The sequence below is a fragment of the Callithrix jacchus genome, chromosome 11 (genome assembly GCF_049354715.1).
Source record: "Callithrix jacchus isolate 240 chromosome 11, calJac240_pri, whole genome shotgun sequence".
NCBI lineage: Eukaryota > Metazoa > Chordata > Mammalia > Primates > Cebidae > Callithrix > Callithrix jacchus.
The window spans coordinates 78,248,248-78,269,377 of NC_133512.1; the positions used below are offsets into that span (position 1 = coordinate 78,248,248).

The following is a 21,130-nucleotide window of genomic DNA, read 5'->3' on the forward strand; positions in this document are numbered from 1 at the left end:
CCTGGGCTCAAGCAGTCCTCCCATCTCAGCCTCCAAAAGTGCTGGGATTCCAGGCATAGGCCACTACACCCGGGCTTACTTTGCCTATTTTCCTACTTTCACTACTTGGCTAACTTTTACTTTCATGTGAGTTTCTCCTGGTCTGAGTCCCTGCTTGTCTGGTTTGTGAGTTCTTCCTCAAGGAGAAACTTTCTGATATTAAGAACTGCATTCATTGTGGGGAAGCTGACAAAAAGAAAAAAAGAACTGCAGACCTTGCCTTTCTTTGTAGCTTCTTCCTAGAAGGAAAGCAGTGAGCCTTCCTCAGGGATGCAGGGGGCAGGGAGGATTCTGATGAGGGTTACTGGAGGGTGACCTGCAGTTTGGATTGTACCTCTCCCGTCACTACTGCTAACTCTCTGCTTAGTGCATGGTGATGCCATCATCGAAGACACACTTACCCAGGTTCCATGTTCCCAACCACAGACACATTAAACCTGGTTTCAAAGTCAAAGCCATAGGATACACCTGTTGCGATCACAGTCTGCAAAGTTGCAAATGGCCCAAGTTAGAAATGTGAGATGAAAAAAATATATTGCTTGAAAAAAAATATATTGCCAAAACCCACTTCTGCACCTGTTAAGTAAGAACTGCAGCCCAGGCTTTGTTACTTTTTAAGAAATTTGGAGGCAATTATATCTAACATGCCGCCAGAATTGAGAACCGCAGCTTTAATTCAGATGGCTCTGCCACCACATTTTGTCAAAGGTCTTGCTCTCTTGTCTTGTCACTCGCCTTGTCTCACGTGGAAAAAATTAACACAAAATCATAAGAGGAAGTTATTAAATTCTGAATGAAAAGAAAGTCACGCTAAATATCATGCCCAGGAACTGCAGAGATGCCTTCTGTCCCACTGAAACCTCCTGAGCTACAGATGGTGAAGGACTTACAACAGAAAAACAGTAGAGTAACTGTGACAGAGTCTGAAAATGATCCATTACCGTAATGAATTCGATTGGAATAGGCGCTGGAAGTTTGTCTTTGAAGCGCTGATTTATTTCTTTGACAATGAATACAACCAAGAGGACAATCAGACCTGTCACCAGGTCTGCAATATTAGTCTTCTCTATTTGTGTGAATATGGACTCTAGTACCTACAATTATAAAAACAAAAACCACCAAAACCCTATATTAATGCGTAATTTGGATACAACACATCTCCAAGCAAATAAAAATAAATATGGAAGCAAAAGGACTGACAGATACTGATAGCGATTTCCTGTTCTGCTCATGTTTAACTGTGAATGTGAAATTGTAGAAAGTAGCAATGGAGATATGAGAAGAGTAAGTTAGCATAGTGCAGGCGGCACACTAGTTTAAGGATGCTTTTGCCATTTTCACTGAGACTGTCTTTGGCTAGTGTCAAATTTTGTTGGATATTTTTCACATTTTTACAACTGGTCTCCTGCCCTTAGGTCTCTTTAGTCATCATTTTTTATTTCACAGCCATCAGTATTCTGTCCAGGGAGTAATTTCTGATCTTTGATAGTTTTGCTTACCATGCTCAATTCCTGGCCTTTACTTTTGGGTTTAGACCCCCTCGCATTTCTTAGCTGACTCTCTATGTCACTTTTGGGAAATAGTTTTCTGGCTAACTGTGCACTATGCATGGTCTTACGTCTTGAAGCTGGTTGGGTTCCATATTCACGTACCCAGAAAAGCTCAAGCAGGCCAAAACTGGATCCCAAATTGCTTCTAGAACACTCCATTTCTGGAATACCTCTGGATGGAGCTAAGAGAGTATTGGTTCCAATGTGGAGCAAGCTCTGTCTTAACGTTCAAAGACTGTTGGGAGTTCTTAAAAATCAAATACATCTACCATCCAGCTAATGTCAACAACAAAAATTAAGTAACACTTCTTTTATATTTGACTCAAGTATTCCCCCCCCCCAAAAAATCTGTTATTAAAAGCTTTACCATTTTGTCCCAAATTTTAAAACTAAGAATACTATCTGTTCTTTGCATCCTCTGGAGGAGAGGAGAACTGCTGCCCTATCTACATATCAGTCAATTTTCTTTTGTTTTCTAAACAGGATGCAAAAAATACCCAAGAACTTCAATTATAAAGAATGAGTCCTGTTTGCTCAGAAATAGGAAAACATCATAATTCAATTAACAAAGTTCTTTTCAAAATAAGATTTTAGGAAACATTTTTAAACTTGGGACAAAATGATAAAGGTTTTAAAACATAGATTTTTGGCGGGGGTAGAAAATACTTGAGTCAAGTCTAAGAAAAGTATTACTTAATTTGTTGTTAACATTAGCTGGATGGTAGACGTGGTTGGTTTTCAGTATAGTTCTCTTGCTTTTTCTTTTCTTTTTTTGTGAGACCGAGTCTCTCTCTGTTGCCCAGGCTGGAGTGCAGTGGTATAATCAGAGCTCACTGTGCCTCTAACTCTTGGCCAAGGGAACCTCTGCCTCAGCCTCCCAAGAATCTGGGACTACAGACATGTGCCAGCATGCCCAGCTAATTATTTTATTTTTTGTAAAGGCAGGGTTTCACTTTATTACACAGGCTGGTCTTGAACTCCTGGGCTCAAGTGATCCTCCTGCCTCAGGCTCCCAAAATGCTGGGATTACAGGTATGAGCCATTATGCCTGGCTTTACTTTTTAAATAATATGAATAAATTTTCCAACCTGTAGGTAAACCCCATGGCGAGGCATTAAAGGAAAGCTCTCCAGAGCACAGCAGTGTTTCACATATTTCAGTATTTTTCAAATGCAAGAAATACTTACTTTGAAAATTGAAAATGGATCAGTGTGTGATGGGACTTGCAGCTGAAGGATGAATTTGAGCTGGGAAACCAAAACATGAACAGCGGCAGCAGTAGTGAAGCCACTGATGAGGGACTCAGATAAGTATATTACTACAAATCCGATCCGCAGAACCCCCAGGGCCAACTGGAATGAGAACAAAAGCCTTTGTTGGATCTTTGCCTCAGCAAACGCAAAGACCCACAACTTAAATAATATTGTACAAAATGTAAAGGCTGAACCTGTATGTATATGCCTTGAAGAAGCAAATGGCCCTGCCTCCTGGGATACCTCCCATCCAGGGCTCCTCCTTCTCCTTCCCTTCCACCCCATCCACCAGGCAGAACATTACGTGGTATTCACATAGGATATAAGTCTAGTTTGCCCCAAAGAAGTAACACGCTTATTCACCTACCCTTATTTTTAAGTGTGGTGTTTTTGATAGGCCTTTTCTAGCAGAATCTGACCTAGCATCAGCCCTCATAAATTTGCTGATGTAATTTTAAGTTATACTTTCTAGCTGCTGGAGCATGCACGAATAAGTGTCTATTCATATTTCCTCAAAGTTGCTCAACTTGCTTAAGAAATACATAATTGCATACTGGACATCAGAAGTGCTTCGTTCTAGCTGGGGAAAGGATGGTTAATCCCCCCTTAAAGCATCATTGTTTTGTAATAAGCAAATTGGGTGGTTTCTCCTTCCCTTGGATAATTGACCTGCCTTTCTGCTCATGTTTCCAGAATGCAGCCAGAGCTGTGGCTGCACAAAGCCCAATGGGTTCCATTTCTATACTAGATTCAGAAATGTATTAGAAAAACCTAATCAAACTGTCAATAAGACATCTGCTTATGTCCTTGTAGAAATCGGCTTTTTCTTTCTTTAAGAAATGGTCTTAACCAATAATATCATTATCCATAAACTTAGGCAACATCTCAAAAAGTCCATGACATTTTCCTGATTCAGCAGGGGTGTCAGCATACGGCTTGGGAGTGAGGCTTTAGACACCATCATAATCCTCTTCAGTTTTCCCCAAAATTGACATGAACAATGCCAAGCCCCTGTCCCTTCCGACTAGATTATAGTTGCTGAAGCGTTAAAGAAAAGATTCCAAAGCCACCAGTATGACGATTTCTTGCATACAGTTAGGTTTCTTGACTCTATCAATTCCCAGATACATGTTGAAGCATTTCACTTGTCACTGTTTGTGCCTCTCTATTCCCCTTCTTCCTGTCTAGACCCACATTCATTCATTTTTGTACCACTGACCCACTCCTCTCCCCCTGGCTGTGGTGAGTGACCCTTCTTACATTATTTCCTCTGGGCTGTGAGGAGGAACACAAACCAAAGGGAAGACAGGGAAAGGTGGCAGAGGGGAGAAAAAACAAAGGGAAGACAGGGAAAGGTGGCAGGGGGAGATGTGTACCAGTCAAGGCAAACAGATTGAAGTGGGCAAGTTACTTGAGAAGGTGCTCACCTGGATGATTCCAGAAAACAGTGAGACTGTTGCTGCCACCACCACCTTCCTGTCGTTCAGTAATGAATCATTGAGCCCATTACTCATTGAGCTGTTAGACAATTCCGGAGTAGTTATACTGGTATCTGGGACCATTCTTGAAACTGCTATTCCCACCATCGTACTCAGAATTGGAAACGGACCTAATTAACAGTGGGTGAATCATGGTCAGTATACGCCTCCCTAAAGCATATTGTCTTTCAACCACAGAATAAGAGCATATAAAATGACTGCCATCTGTGACCCTGCCTTCCTTCTCAAACCTGGTCCTAATTCTCACAGAAGACCATGATTCTTCTCCTGGATTATGTGCAATTTGGAATTGATACAATGTATGACCAATAAAATTCATAAAGAAAAACAATGTGAGCATTAATGAGCTCAGTAACTGACTTACCCACAGAGAGGTGTCTGGAAGTGCCGAAGAAAAGGTAGACTATGATTGGGAAAAAGGCTGCATACAACCCATGGACTGGGGGGATGGTGACCAGCAGAGCAAATGCTAAACCTGTAAATACACAAGCAGCAGGGTCCTTATTTTGTGCAAGAGGAATCAAAGACATTCTCATTTCGTTCTTAAGGTATTTAGGATTGGAACCTAAAAATAAGTTGCCTCATTAATTCAAAATGTATTAAAGATGTAAACATAAGAACTAAAACTATAAAACTCTTAGAAGAAAGCATAGGCATAAATCTTTGTGACCTTGGATTTGTCAATGGTTTCTTAGAAATGACACCTGTGGGCCGGGCGCGGTGGCTCACGCCTATAATCCTAGCACTTTGGGAGGCTGAGGTGGGTGGATCATGAGGTCAAGAGATCGAGACCATCCTGGTCAACAAGGTGAAACCCCGTCTCTACTAAAAATACAAAAATTAGCTGGGCATGGTAGTGTACGCCTGTAGTCCCAGCTACTTGGGAGGCTGAGGCAGGAGAATTGCTTGAACCCAGAAGGCGGAGGTGGGGTGAGCTGAGATTGTGCCATTGCACTCCAGTCTGGGTAACAACAGCGAAACTCTGTCTCAAAAAAAAAAAAAAAAAAAGAAAGAAATGACACCTGTGGCATAAACCAGTGGTCCCTAACCTTTTTGTCACGAGAGACTAATTTGGTGGAAGATAACTTTTCCACTGACCAGGGAAGGAGAGATGTTTTGGGAATGATTCAAGTGTATTACGTTTTTTGTGTACTTTATTTCTATTATTATTATACTGGAATATATAATAGAATAATTATACAACTCACCATAATGTAGAATCAGTGGGAGCCCTGAGCATGTTTTCCTGCAACTAGATGGTCCCAACTGGAGGTGATGGGTGACAGTGACAAATCATCAGATATTAGATTCTCATAAGGAGCACACAACCTAGATCCCTTGCATGCACAGTTCACGACAGGTTTTGCACTCCTATGAGAATCGAATGTTGCCCCTGATCTGACAGGATGTGGAGCTCAGGTGGTAATGAGAGCAATGAGGAGTGGCTGTAAATATAGATGAAGCTTCACTTGCTCACCTGCCACTCACCTCCTGCTGTATGGCCCAGTTCCTAACAGGCCACGGACCTGTACTGGTCCATGGCCTGGGGATTGGAGACCCCTGGAATAAGCAACCAATGAAAAAACAGATACATTGGACTTTTACAATTAAAAAATGTGGACTTCAAAGGCTACTATCAAGAAAGTTAACCAATAATTCAAAGAATGAAAAAGTTATTTGCAAATTGTATATCTGACAAGGGTCTGGCATCCAGAATATATAAGCAACCCTTGCAAGTCCACAACAAAAAACAAATAATTCAATTTAAAAATGGGTAAAAAATTTGAATAGACATTTTTCAAAAGATATACAAATGGCCCATAAGCACATGAAAAAAATACTCAATATTGTCAGTCATTAGAGAAATACAAATGAAAACCACAATGAGATACCACTTCGCACTCACTGAGATAGCTAAAAGAAAAAAGAGGGACAATAACAAGTGTTGATGATGTGGAGACATTTGAACCCTCATATACTGCTAGTGAAAATTTAAAATGGTGTAGCTACCTTAGAAAATAAGTTAGCAGTTCCACAAATGATTAAATATAGAGTTACCATATGATCCAGTGATTACATTCCTAGTGATATACCCAAGAAAACTGAAGCATGTTCACACAAAAATTTGTACACAAATGTCCAAACTACCATTACTCTAACTCGTTATAGCCCCCAAGTGGAAACAACTCAAATGTTCATCAGCTGATGAGTGGATTAAAAAGGACATGTCCATACAATAGAATACTTATTTGTCCATAAAATGGAATGAAGTACCAATACATGCTACGATATGGATCAACCTTGAAAACATTACAGTGAATGAAAGGAACCAGATACAAAGTGCCATGTATTGCATGGTTTCATTCATGTGAAATATCCAGAATAGGCAAATCCATAGAGAAAGGGTAGAGAGGGGGATGTGAAGTTAATGGGTAAGAGAGTTTTAGGGGGTGGTGGTGGTGAAAATGTTCTGGAATTAGTGGTGACAGATGCACAACCTAGTGAATATATGGAAAGCCCCTGAGTTGTACACATTCAAAGGATAAATGTTATGGTATATGAATTATATTGAAAAAAAAAGTTACCTTGTAGTACGGACACCATCCCTGTACTGATACCAGAAACGATGTCACTGAGTAACCATTCCTTAAACCGGTATGCTGGCAACCAAGATGCTATGGGGAGCAAAGAGAGGACAATTCTCTTGGCCTTTTGTGTAGAACAGCTGAAAACATGCAAAGCCACAGGTCAGTCAATTAATATCAAACATTAAATTTAGTACCTAACTGTAGGTGGGAAATTGGTAAAGATAGTAATATGCTAAAGATTAAACTAGTAATTTCACTCCCAGTAATATTCTTTACCCATAGTCAGCTGCCCTCTGGTCACCAACAAAGGATTTTAAAAAATGCCTGCTTTTCTTTAACCATAATAGAGCTTATTTGTCCTCCTCAGCTTGAATCATGCAATATTTCAAAGGAGAATTTGCCTCTGTCCCATCTGTTAGTTGTCTGATTTGGAAAGACTGTGTTGATAAGCTGAGGTGGGGTTCATTTTAAACACTACCTTTCCAACTCTGAGAGGGAGTAGGAGGTTTGGGAACCAAAGAGGAAAGGACCGTAGGCTGTGGAATAGAGCCAGAAAGGAGAGTTGGAAAGTGAAAAAATTTACATGAAAGTGCTTCAAAAATATATTCCTAATGCCAATATCTTAAAAAATATCTTACCTACAACACACCTTGAGATGATCCAGAAATGTCTTATGAGGTCTGTCTCTCTTTTTATGTTCTTCCTCAAAAGCATTTGTAGAATACACTGGTCTGGCCACAATATACTGATTCCCAAAGGGTTCAATCATTTTGATTCTTCTGTTGGCTCTGGCAAGTTGAAGACCTTTGGAAATATGTGGTGAACACTTCTTCTTGCCTTAGCAGTTTAAAATGCCTGAAACCAAACAGAGTTTGCTTCTTAAATAACTCAGAGATAATGCGATGCAATTTACAGATGAGTGAGCTCTGAACGGAATGTTACCACCTTTTCAGATCAAAAAAGGCAGGATTAAGGGACCTAGATTGTGTTTTGTGACAGCGATATTTTATTCCAGCGAACGGGACATGGCTTTTTTAGGTAGGTAAACAAGAGCTTTTATTTATTTATTTTTTTAATCTGCCACAAAGTAACAAAATTGACTGAATTTATGAATCACTGAGTCAATTTTTTTACTTGCAAAGCAAGATCCTCTCATCTTTTTTTCCAAGAAATGTTTCCAAAGTTAAGGTATTGGAGTATTCAGACGGATTAGATTTAAAATCTATTTATTGCCCCTAACTCCAGTCCAGGCTGTTCCAATTTACCCATCAGAATTTTAAAATTTGATTTTTTTACCTTGTAAAATTGAAAATTTGTGTAATTCAAAGGTATTATCTATTTCAGTTATTTCCTTATTGTTTCTGGGAGTTAGAGTTTTACAGTTTATAGTTAAGGAAACTATGGAACAAACTAGATATTATTAGGTTACTTCATTCATGAGTGATAAGGTCTTTTTAAAGGAATGATTGTGGGCAAGTTACTTAACGTCTCTGAGCCTTGCCTGCATAATGGGGATAAAGATATTCAAGTTTCTGGTGACTGTGAAGATTAAACAAGGTGTCCAAAACATCTAGCGTAAGTCTAACACACTGTAGGCATTCACTAAAGGGTAGTTATTATTTTAATTGTTAGCATTTTCTACACAAGATGTTTAAGCTTTTTATTTTTATCTCAATCCTGTTTCTATTATACTTAAAAATCAATTTTACAAAAATTTTAAATGCACATTACCAAGTTAGCCTTCACAATTTTTTGAGGCAGTTACTCTTATTATTTTATTATTATTATTTTCTTCTTACAACTGAGAAGATAATCACACACACCCTGAACCCACACTAAAATAGAAATGCTTTTTCTTGGGACATACAGCTTGTAAAACAGTAAAAATGGTACCTGCATTTTCAGACTCCTTTGCTATCTTTTCTATGTCATGCAACTTCTCTATTATTCAATATAAACATTATTGAAGAACATTCCAAGTAACTTCTAGCATTTTTCCCTCTAATCTTGGTTCTGTATTACTACTCATAATGCCCAAGTTTTGTTCCTTGCTGAGTGTATGATTGACTATATTGTTTGCTGAGAGTGACAGCAAGGAAAACTGAGCTGGCTCCCCAAGTAGAAAACCGCTCAGGGTATTCTAAAGTAGTAAACAGTATTTGTATATCATACACCAGTTAAACTAGTTCTTTAAGCACAGGATATGTGACCCTGCCCCCAGTGGCTCCCTAGTGGAGAATTCTTTCTAGTTCGTCTTTGATCAGTGGTAAGCAGGCACCAGGTGCCTGCCTAGTTTATTTTTATTCTATGAGAAAACCCAGACTATCTGGTCGTTAATAATAATCACCTGTTCAGAGTCCCCTTGAGATGCTCAGCTCTGAAGGCTGTTAGCCCCCTGAGGCTCTAAGCTGGGAAGGCTGTCAGCCCCTGAGGTGCTCAGCTCCGAAGGCTGTTAGCCCCCTGATGTTTCATTTTGCTGTTCTTTGTTTCTTAATTCCTTCAGCGCTGCCTGGGTGGGGGTCTCCACAACCGAGCTGGTCTTGGTAGTTCCTCCACTTCAATCACAGTGATTAATAGAATTATCTCACACTAAATTGTATCTTGTTACACCATGGCCTCATATACCTTATGGGATTTTAGGCATGTTTGTACTGCTCAAGTTATAGCCAGGAATCAGATGCTGGCCTCTACTGCTGGCCCTACTTGACTTCTCTTTCATCACTGATTTTTCTTTCCCACCCTATTTCCTAGCCTCCTCTAAAGTCCTCTGTGCTGACTTCTGACCACAGTGTACTGCACCCCAAATCTCTGGCTTGACCTTCAGAATTTGAGTTTCTTTGAGCTTAGTTATGACTTCTTTATTATTGTTATTAGTAGAGACAGGATTTCACTGTCACTTGGGGTAGAGTATAGTGGTGCAATCATAGCTCACTATGGCCTCTTAACTCCTAGGCTCAAGTGGTCCTCCTGTCTTCTGAGTAGCTGGGACTACAGGTGTGGACCACCATGCCTGGCTAATTTTTAAAATATTTTAGTAGAGATGGGGATCTTCCATATGTTGCCCAGGCTGGCCTCAAACTCCTGGGCTTAAGCAATTCTTCTGCCTCAGCCTCCCAAGTAGCTGATTGGTGCACCACCAGGGCTTCGGTAATGACATTTAGATCCACCTTCGCTGTGCCTTCTGGGCCTCTCCTCCCCTGCCACTCTCAAGTGCTTGTTTTCTCTTTAGTTTCTATCCCCTCTTCCATCTCTTCACCCACACGTCAGAGGTCAAATCCCACCAACTAAATAGAACTTCCCATTGTCAGAAGAACTTGCTCACAAAGTGGAGATGACTTGCGCATTGTGGTACATAGCATAGATTTTTGTCTTTTTTTTGCTGATTACCAGCAACATGGTTGGAGCATTAATAATTAAGTTCTAATCTATGGTGCATCACTTATGACAATTGGATTTCTCACAAAGGTATCTGCTGTATCTTATAAGAGCAGCTTTAACCCTGTCAAGGATCCAACCTAGCCAACCTTAGGATGAAGAAGACTTCAGCACTATGTTTTTGTACTTCTGTCAGATGGTGCTATGAACGGGAAAAAAAGAAAGATTACTCTGTACTTGCTTTCCTCAAGGAGTTCACAGGAAGTTATTAGTCATCTTCACTAAAAAAGATCTTGAAGGTACTTATATTCTTCTGGCTGTTGTATGTTTTCTCTCTGCTAAGTTATAGTTTTTTTTTTTTTTTGCTGATGACAGTGATGTGAGAAATATAACTTCATTTCTGATCAGCTTCTTCTCTGAGGATGGCTATGGCTGTCTCTTTAATGGGCTTTCTTATACCTACAGCTGGATCAGGAGTCTGAACTCTGGCTGGCCTGCCATTAAAAGCCTCCTCCTCCTCACACTCCAGCACTGCCTGCAAGGTGACTGCCTGCTCAGGGAAGGAATCAGGGAAGCTTAAGAAATCTTTCTGGATGGGTGTGGTGGCTCAAGCCTGTAATCCCAGCACTTTGGGAGGCCAAGGCGGGTGGATCACTTGAGGTCAGGAGTGTGAGACCAGCCTGACCAACATAGTGAAACCCCATCTCTACTAAAAATAAAAAAAAATTAGCCAGGCATGGTAGTGGGCACCTATATTCCCAGCTACTCAGGAGGCTGAGACAGGAGAATTGCTTGAACCTGGGAGGTGGAGGTTGCAGTGAGCTGAGATTGCGCCATGCACTCCAGCCTGGGTGACAGAGCAAGATTCCATCTCAAAAAAACAAGAAAAAAAAGAATTATTTCCAGACTTGAGGGCTGCATTCCAGCCTTTCTTTTTTCCCCTTGTACCCATCCCCACTTCCAAAAGCTATACATGTTACATACAATGCTGGCCTCTGAACCAACTACCCCAATGGAGCCTCTGCTGAAGAGATGTTCCAGATAGTCATAAATTAATGGCATTCTCCATGTCATCATTTCTGAGATTCTTGAGCATAACCTACTTTAATTAGGAATTCAAAAGAGATTTTCTTAACTTTTTTTTTCACCTGAACAAGTTATGTTTTCACCAGAAATTCTTGGAAAACACTTTTTTCTGGTTCCTGGAATTACAATTCCCATTTCAAATATTACGCCCATATTGATGTCTTTTGATGTTCTATTTTTCATGGATCTCTGGGTTTCTTAGGGGGTCAGTGGATTTGGAGGGATTGAAATTCATTCTCAGGGTCCCTTTCCCTTACTAATTTTAGAACTTCAAGCCTTATTTGTATATATTTCCACTTTCGTTTGCTTCCCTTTAATGTGCTTTTTATGATTTTGTTGACATATATACACATATATATTACATACACAGACACACACATAGACATCCATATACCCACATCCCTTGGTGCTGTGGCTTAGTCATACATATTGTTGTTCTCTGCTTTTTATTTTTTGGGCAGAAATTTAACCCTGGGATTAATTTCTGAAGTTCAATTTCTCAATTTAACTATTCCCTTTTATTAACAAGTTTTTGATATTTCTAGGGATTGTCATGTACATACCTCCCTACCCCTCCAAATTCTACCCATTTTCAACCTGCAGCCTGGCCTCCAGTTATGGGAACCTCCATCCTGCCTGCCCCACTCTGCTGACAAGTGTCTTAGGACCCTGACCTTTCCACTCAGTGTTTATCTATTCTGTGTTTTAGTCTTTCAGAGGTCTGCCCTTTTTGCTGGGAAACAACTAATTTGAACCAAGATGCTGATAAGCAATGCTAGTATTTGTCTTCAGTTAGTGATCGTTTGAAGCCAGCAGACGAGCAAGGGTGCAGAACACCTCCCAGCCCCTCTGCAGTCACATTAGATGCCTCCACTCTTAGACAAGGCAGCTCTCAGTAGCATCATCCCTCCATAGCTGTTCAGGCTGAGGAAGGCTTTCATAGAGGCATCACTGAAAATGCCATACTGTGCCTGAAATCTGCTGAAAACATGACTCACCTTGGGAATCTCAAAATATCCCTGAGCCAGTCAGTGGAAAACAACAGGTAAACCAGCCCTATTTCATGAATTAGTCCTTGGACAATGGGAAATACAGCAGTGTCCTGATAACTACTTGGGGGAGTGGGTGAGAGATGGAAGAACAAACAAAATAATTGCTCCAGTGAGCACCTTGAGAGGGGTCTCCATCAGCAGCCAGAGAGGAATCAGAAATCAAGCACACAAGAAGCTCCACATTCTGGTTAGTGTAAGGCTGGATGGAAGCAGGGAAATGATGGCATCAGAATGAGAGGGGACTGGAGTGGTGTTTGGAGGGGAGGGGTCTCAGCACGGAGGTTGGTAAAGAGAGCTCAGAAGGGGTCAGAAGCTGGGGTGGGAAATAATTGTTACTATTATTTTCCATCACTTCTATTACCACATTGTCCAAGACGCTGAAAAAGGAAGTCAAATCTAATTTAATTGGGAGGTACAACACAAAAGAGTGAGACTTGGCCAGGCACAGTAGCTCATGCCTGTAATTTCAGCACTGGGAGGCCGAGGCGGGCAGATCACGAGGTCGGGAGTTCAAGACCAGCCTGACCAACATGGTGAAACCCCATCTCTACTAAAAATGTAAAAATTAGCCACCTGTAATCCCAGCTACTCAGGAGGCTGAGGCCGGAGAATCACTTAAACTCGTGAGGCAGAGGTTGCAGTGAACTGAGATCACACCATTGCACTCCAGCCTGAGTGACAGAGTGAGACTCCATTTCAAAAAAAAAAAAGAGAGAGATTTAAAAAAAAGAAAGATAGAAAAGAGTAGACTTTGGCAACTAAGCAGACCAGGTTTCAAATCCTTGCCTCACCATATTTTAACTGTGTTTGCTATGAGCCAGTGATGCAAGCCTTTAATTTTCTTTTTTTTCCCTTTTCTTCTTCTTCTTCTTCTTTGTTTTGAGATGGAGTCTTGCTCTGTCTCCCAGGCTGGATGCTGGAGTGCAGTGGTGCAATCTTGGCTCACAGCACCCGCCACCTCCCAGGTTCAAGTGATTCTCCTGCTTTAGCCTCCTAGTAGCTGGGAATACAGGCACCCATCATCATGCCTGGCTAATTTTTTGTATTTTTAGTAGAGACATGGTTTTCTTGTGTTGGCCAGGCTGGTCTCGAACTCCTGGCCTCAAGTGATCCGCCTGCCTTGGTCTCTCAAAATGCTGGGATTACAGGTGTAAGCCTCTGCACCCAGCCCAACCCTTCAATATTCTAATGGCAAAAGGAGGAGGCCATTATTTTCCTTCTAGGGCTGTTCTCAAAACTGAGAGTATACAAAGGGAGACTTCTTAGCCTTAAGGTCATAGGTAACAGTCTCAGGAGTGAGCTTAATATTGACTAGACTGAATTTACAACTGGTTCACATGACAAAAGTCAGCTGGAACCTGTTGGAAAATGTTAGTGCTGCCAACTTTTCTATGACTTTATGTTTATCCTGAGCTTATCTTTAGAAGTAGCAGTTTTCCATTCTTATCCGTTTATTTTAACCTAGTTTTAAGATAATCTATCTATCTGAGCTTCCTAGAAGGGCATACAAGGCCCTTCCTGTTTTGGTTCTGGTCTATCTCGCAAGCTTCTTCATTCCTCCTTCACAATTGCAGCTGGTTCCTAACACATTGTGATATTTAACAGCTCTGTGTCTTTGTACACATGATTTCGTCTGTGTTCTTCTCCTCCAACACTTGGTAGATTCCAATTCATTCTTAAAAATACTCAGCACAGCTGGGCTCAGTGGCTCATGCCTGTAATCCTGGCACATTGGGAGGCTGAGGTGGGAGGATTGCTTAAGGCCAGGAGTTCAAGACCAGCCTGGCCAACATAAAGAGACCCTGTCTCTAAAAAACAACTCAGCTGACCATTAATTCATTTCTTCATTCCTTCAACAAACATGTATCAACCTATTGTTTGTAAGGAATTCAGTGTCTAACACAGTTGTAGAAGATAAGAAAATGATGGAAAGCCTTCTTGGTATCCCTAGACAGAGCTAAGCATTTCCTTCTTGTAAGTACCTTGTATATATGTCTATTCCATGTCATACAGTATGGTCATTATTTATGTTTCACTCCCCTTTAAGACTGAGTTTCCCAAGGGCCAGGCCCAAATCTTAACCATTTTTCCCCCTTTTGCATAGGTCCTATGACATAGTAAGTATAAAAGAAAGTTTGTTGAAATAAACTGAACTATGAGCAAATGACATATAAATGATATAGACATAACTCTAAAGCTTACATACACAGGAGAAGTGCCCAAAATAATTGGTGAAGGTAATAAATTGGAAGAAGGGAGGTAAATGTGGGTTAAAGTTAGGAAGGTTTTATGAAGGAACTGTGAGTCTTGGGTTAGACTTTAAAGAATAGTTAGGTTTGGCAGGGGTGATGACAAGCAAATCATGTCAGAAGATACTGAGAGATCCAAACACTGAAAGAGAAGGTTTTGTTGGCTCATAGGCTAAACCATTAGAGAAATGCTGGGATGCACCATAGCCAGGGGTTTCGCACCCAGTAGGCTCACAGAAGGTGAAAGAGAATCCCTGGCCATTTCTATATGGCTGTGAGATTTTCTGAGTACTTTCACTTTTCTTCCTTGAGTGTTACTGTGTGATGGAGGCAGAGAAGTTAGGCTGTATTATTGCCACTTTACAGATGAAGAAATGGAGATGAGAGAAGATAAATGATTTTCCCATACAGAGCCAGGATAAGAAGTTACATCTTGTGAATAACAGATGAGCACAAAAGCCCCACACTCCTACACTCAATATCCACAAACACAAAACATAAGCCTGGTGGCCTGGGGCCCAATCTCCTTGAGGTGATTTGGCTTATTCTCCCCCTTGCTTCTCAACAAAGTGACACAGAGGCTAGAGGAGGCTCTTCTTTTCTCTTTGGAGAGTCAAAGACCTTTATTGGAGAGAAGAGCTACAATGTATTATTATATATTTATTCTTGTCATTGAAAAATATTCATTCTCATTTTCTGAACGATTTTGTTTCTTAGTCAAATATGAACTATTTAGGAGCTTTTTATACAATAGTTCATTTCTTTATATGCTTACTTATTCCCTTATCCAGTAGGAGAAAACAAAGTATATGTTGTGTTAACCCATTTTACTTGTTTCTGAAATCAAATTAGTTGCTTCCTAATTTTTCATTAGGAATGATCTTTGGCCGGACGTGGTGGCTCACGCCTGTAATCCTAACACTTTGGGAGGCTGAGGCGGGTGGATCACCTGAGGTCAGGAGTTCGAGACCAGCCTGGCCAACATGGTGAAACCCCATCTCTACTAAAAATACAAACAGACCAGGTGCAGTGGCTTATGCCTGTAATCCCAGCACTTTGAGAGGCTGAGGTAGGTGGATCACCTGAGGTTGAGAGTTCAAGACCAGCCTGACCAACATGGTGACACATTGTGTCTACTAAAAATACAAAAATTAGCTGGGTGTAGTGGTGGGCACCTGTAATCCCAGCTACTTGGGAGGCTGAGGCAAGAGACGTGCTTGAACCTGAGAGGCAGAGGTTGCAGTGAGCTGAGATTGTGCCATTGCACTCTAGCCTGGTTGACAGAGAGAGACTCTGTCTCAAAAACAAAACAAACAAGCAAACAAACACAAATATAAACAAAATTAGCCAGGCACAATGGAGCGTGCCTGTAGTATCAGCTACTTGGGAGGCTGAGGCAGGAGAATCGCTTGAACCTGGGAGGCAGAGGTTACAGTGAGCCGAGAACCTGCCACTGAGCTTTGGCCTGGGTGACAGAGCAAGAATCCACCTTAGGAAAAAAGAATAATCTTTATGCAGCCAATTTCATGATACTGTTTTTCGAAATGACCAACTTACTTCAGAAAAGAGAATTATTTTGTCTAATGGTTTAATAAATTGTTCCTCACTTGCATATATAAAGAAAGTTGTATAATCTTTTCCTGACATTTTACAGAATAAAATAGATTTTATCTTGGTAGAGTTAGTAATGTGTGGAATAAGTACCCATACATTACTAAGTCTATTACATCATATTATGTTTATTATATTATATTTTCCTACTTGTGGCATAGGGCATGCTGCTACTTTGCAGGGACCATTTTTTCCCCATCTCCTTTCTTTCGATTCCTCTATCCATCTTACTCCCATTGCCTTTTCTCCTCTTCCCTTTCCCTTAGTCCAAGTCCGAGTCCTAGAAAGTCCAAGACTTTGTAGGGCACCTGGCAGATAAATCTCTCACTTCTAGACCAGATGCCCCCCACCATTTTTTTCTTTAAAAGACAAGGTCTTGCCATGTTGCCTAGGCTGACCTCAAACTCTTGGCCTAAGCTATCTTCCCGCCTTAGCCTCTTGAGTAGCTAGGACTATAGGTACATGCCCCTATGCCTGGCTAGGACCAGATGGCCTTTCTGAATCTGTTATACCAGGTGATTCTGTCTCCTGGAGAGACCCTTTACTTAAAGCTTGCTTTTTTTTGCCAGTGCTCAGAGCAGATGATCTATCTATAAAGTCAGATTTGGTTGGAGAATTAAGGGAATTATCTGAATAATTAAAGCAAGAACACTAAGATCTTTGAAAAGGCTGTTTAAGACTTAACGATGCCTACAATCATTTACTTGTTAAATTAAAGGCTACTTAAATATTTAATCCACATTGCTAGTGCTCACGACATATGTGCATAGCTTATTAGTGAATTAATTCAAAATATTCACACTCTTGGAAAAAACTCAAGAACATAATAATAACTTCTAAATTGGCTTTGATTAGAAAAAATACCATTTTCAAGGAACAGAAAACCAGTTTGAATATAACAATAATAAATTTGGTTCCTACCTGACAAATACTCATTGAGGAGCTTCAGCAACAGTGGTACATTTTCAAGATAAAGCTCTAAGTTCTAGTTCTAAGAGGCAGTGTCCATACACTCAGGTCTACAGGCTCTGCATGCATCCATATGCATAGGGATGTCTATATAAAGGATATGTAAGACAGTGGGCAAATTACCTTTCTGTCAGCTTTAATAATTAACTTTCATTAACTTTTACAACAATGAAAAGACTGCAATGTGGTCTTGACCTTTGAGACTTTGATCAGCAGAAGTGATGATGAAAATTGCTTTCTCAAGTTCCTTGTGAGATTAACCCACCCACTGCACTTGTGTGTATCTGAATTTCATTGGTTTGCAGAGATTTGCACGGAAGATGTGCACGTGGACTTAAAAATCTTCTCAAGGGTTATCTCCCTGACATTTTACCAACCAGTTTAGATGAGAGTTCAGTGGTGTTGTTTTTAGCTGGATGACTCCATGGAATGTCTCATGGGCTGCAAAAGAGTGGTGTATAGGTTAACTCCTGGTATGATAAAGGCCTTTATAAGGACACTCACACAACTCCTGGCCACAGGCCATATATGCATTCCAATGCTGTCCCCACCACAGCTCTTCCTAAGAGCAATAAACCTTATGTTGCTAACCACAATGAATACTTTCAACTCTCATCTTACTTAAAAGCATTTGGTCCTGCTGACTACTCTTTCATGAACTCTTCTTATTTTAAAAATTAATTAACTAATTAATTAATTTTAGAGATGAGGTATTGCTGTGGTCCCAGGCTCATCTCAAACTCCTGGCCTGAAGTGATTCTCCTGCTTTAACCTCCTGAATAGCCGGGATCACAGGCCTCAGCCAACATGCCGGGCTAAAATCTTCTCTTCCTAAAATGTTAAAACAAATTTTTAACACACTTGTTTTTTACCTCATCCTTTTGCCAATTTCTCCTCTAACTCTTTCTTTGGCATTTTCTAAGATTCTGTTATGAACTTCCTTCTCTCTTGCTACCCTCTCACCCTACATAAGAATTCCATGGTTCCCAGCAGTATTCAGATTCCTAACCCCAGCCCTCTTGGGTCCTCGTATTTAACTGCCTACTCCACATCTTTGCTTGGATGCCTCGTCGGCATCTCAAACACGACACATCCTGAGATTAAAACCTCTTGGTCTTTCCTCCCAGATCTGCTCCATCTCTAGTCTTCCCCATTTCAGTAAAGAATATTCCTCTTTACTCACGTCAGAGAGCTGGGAACCACCTCTGACACTTCCTCTTACAGACCTTTCCCCACCCGCAGCCAATCCATCCCTAAGTCCTATTGAGCATGCTTCCAAAATACATCCCAAAGCCATCGCTTTTCTTCATCTTCACTCTTATATCTTGCTGCACTTCTTGCTTTCTCTCGCAGCCTTCCCGGTCTCTTTACCACTTATTAATCAGAATGATCTTTTCACGCTAGTCCTGTTTGTGGGGCTGATGATTACAGGGAGGATAACAGGCCTCCAAAACCTTTGCGTGATCTCCCCCTGCGCAACTCTCTGACTTCATCTGGCCCTGCTCTTACTTTTGTTTTCTCCACTCCTTCCATAGTGGCTTCTTGTAGTCCCTGAATTTGCCAGCTCTTTGCAGACATCATTTCTTCTGCTTAAATGCACTTCTCCCTCCCTCTCCATTTGGCTGTTACTTAGCTTCAACATCACTTTCTCAAAGAGAACCCCTTTGACTTCCTAATCTCAGTTAGCCACTCTTGTGGCATTCTCTCATGGTATTTTTTTCAGTTTCTTGGTTAATTTGCATGTACTTTTTAAAACACAGCATTATAATTAAAAAAATACGCAATTATTTACTTAGCTAATGTTTGGCTCCCTCACTAGAGTGAAAGCCCCATGCAGGCAGGGACTTTGGTGAATTCACTACTGTATGCCCAATACCTAGAATGAATCTACCACAGAACAATGACTCAATAAATAGTGGTTTAATGACAGTTCAGTCAGTGAATTATGTTTGATGTCAGACAGTTCCAAAAGAACTGCGGACAGGTCACTGGTGCTTGTTAGAAATTAACCAAACCTGTGTTTTTAAATCCGGCTCACATCTGTGCTTACTGTGTAATTGAATGAGCTGTGGTGTCACTTATCATGCTTTTATCAATATTAGCTAACTTTAATTAATGTTTACTATGAACTAGGAACTTGACAATGTATTTTATTGAGTTTATCCCGTTTAATACTTATAACAACCATATATAGCTTAGTATTTTTATTCCTATTTTACAAATGAATATACTGAGATTTCATTTGTGGTAAAATCTCAACTTTTAATTTTTATTGGTTTTCATTGAAGCCAGTTAGAATCCAGAAAGCCTAACTTTGTCATGTCTTTAACTATTATATATTACTGCTTTTTATTATTTTAACACATGTACAGCACATTTACTCAGAACCAATATGCATTGATTAAATTTTGTATTTAGGTTTGATTGATAAAAGAACCGGAAAATATTGCACTTAAAAGTAGAGGCTCAGAATTATTGATCAGCGTAAAAATGATTTATTTTAGAAGAAATAAGAGAGTTTTGCAAGATTAATGGATACAAGCTGAACAAAGGCAAAATATTACACTATATAAATTACATAGCATATAGCCTTCCTGTATACTAATAATGACCATGTAGTAAATGTAATAAAAAGAAAGATATCATCACCTCTGCCTCCTGGGTTCATGCGATTCTCCTGCCTCAGCCTCCTGAGTAGCTGAGATTGCAGGTGTGCACCACCACACCTGGCTAATTTTTGTATTTTCAGTAGAGACGGGGTTTCACCATGTTGATTCAGGCTGGTCTCAAACACCTGACCTCGTGATCCGCCTGCCTTGACCTCCCAAAATGTTGGGATTACACAGTGGCATAAGCCACTGTGCCTGGCTGGAATAAATCTTATCTAAAGATACATAATGATAATGATGAACTTTATAGAGAGAATTGCAAAACATTATTAAAGGATAAAAATAAAACCTAAGAAAAATATAAAGCCATAAATCTTCATAAATGTAAAAGTTCAATGTCATATAGATGTTTTCTTCAAATTAATCTATTAGTTAATACCATTGCAATTAACATCTAAAACTTTTTCTTTTTTTTTTCCCATAGAACTGGACAAACTTGTCCTAAAACTTTTATGGAAATACAAAGGGCCAAGAAAAGTCAAGACAATTTTTTAAATTGGTGCATAATAGTTGTACATATTTGTGGGATATATATAATATTTTGATATATGCATGCAATGTGTAATGATCAAATCAGGGTAATAATGATATCTATTACCTCAAATATTTATCATTTTTCTGTGTTGGGAACATTCCAAATCTTCTCTTGTAGCCATTCTGAACTATACAATAATTTACTGTTAACTACAGCCACCCCACCATGTTATCAAACACCAGAACTTATCCCTTCTATCTAACCATATGTTTGCACCCATTAACCAACAGCTCTCCATCCCCCATCCCTGCTACTTTTCCCAGCCTCTGGGTAGCCATCATTCTACTTTCTCCATGAGATCCACTTTTGGGTTAAGGGCCCATCCCACTCTCTAGTATAACTTCATCTTTACTAATTATATCTGCAATGACCCTATTTCCAAAAAGGCTTTCTGAGGTACTGGGGATTAGGACCTCATCATATTTTTCGGGGCAACACAATTCAATCTATAACAAGGTATAATTTACATGCAGTGATATATAGATATTGAATGTACTTTTTGATGAGTTTCGACAAATGCATATACCTGTGTGTGTTAGTTCTCTATTGATTATGTAACAAATTATCACAAATGCAATAATTTAAAACAACATAGATTTATTATCTTACACTTCTGTAGGTCCGAAGGTTGACATGGATCTCACTTGACTAAAAT

The 21,130-nt window shown here is 40.0% G+C and overlaps 1 protein-coding gene across 3 annotated transcripts in view; it reads right to left on the minus strand.

Moving 5' to 3' along the window:
- Positions 1–17,336, minus strand: part of SLC26A3 (solute carrier family 26 member 3) — a 39,678-nt gene extending 22,342 nt beyond the window's left edge. For 2 of the 3 annotated variants that reach the window (XM_002751742.4, XM_035254103.3), the window contains exons 1-8: positions 17,224–17,336; positions 7,568–7,784; positions 6,927–7,066; positions 4,706–4,816; positions 4,270–4,451; positions 2,777–2,941; positions 981–1,133; positions 441–523 (exon numbers count right to left, since the gene is read on the minus strand). In XM_002751742.4, coding sequence (XP_002751788.1) covers positions 441–523; positions 981–1,133; positions 2,777–2,941; positions 4,270–4,451; positions 4,706–4,816; positions 6,927–7,066; positions 7,568–7,698 — 965 coding nt within the window. In that variant the 5' untranslated portion in view covers positions 7,699–7,784; positions 17,224–17,336. Of the gene's footprint in view, positions 1–440; positions 524–980; positions 1,134–2,776; positions 2,942–4,269; positions 4,452–4,705; positions 4,817–6,926; positions 7,067–7,567; positions 7,787–17,223 lie in introns of those variants that run through there. The other variant, XM_054237402.2, reaches the window with a different exon arrangement.
- Positions 17,337–21,130: the final 3,794 nt, after the last annotated feature.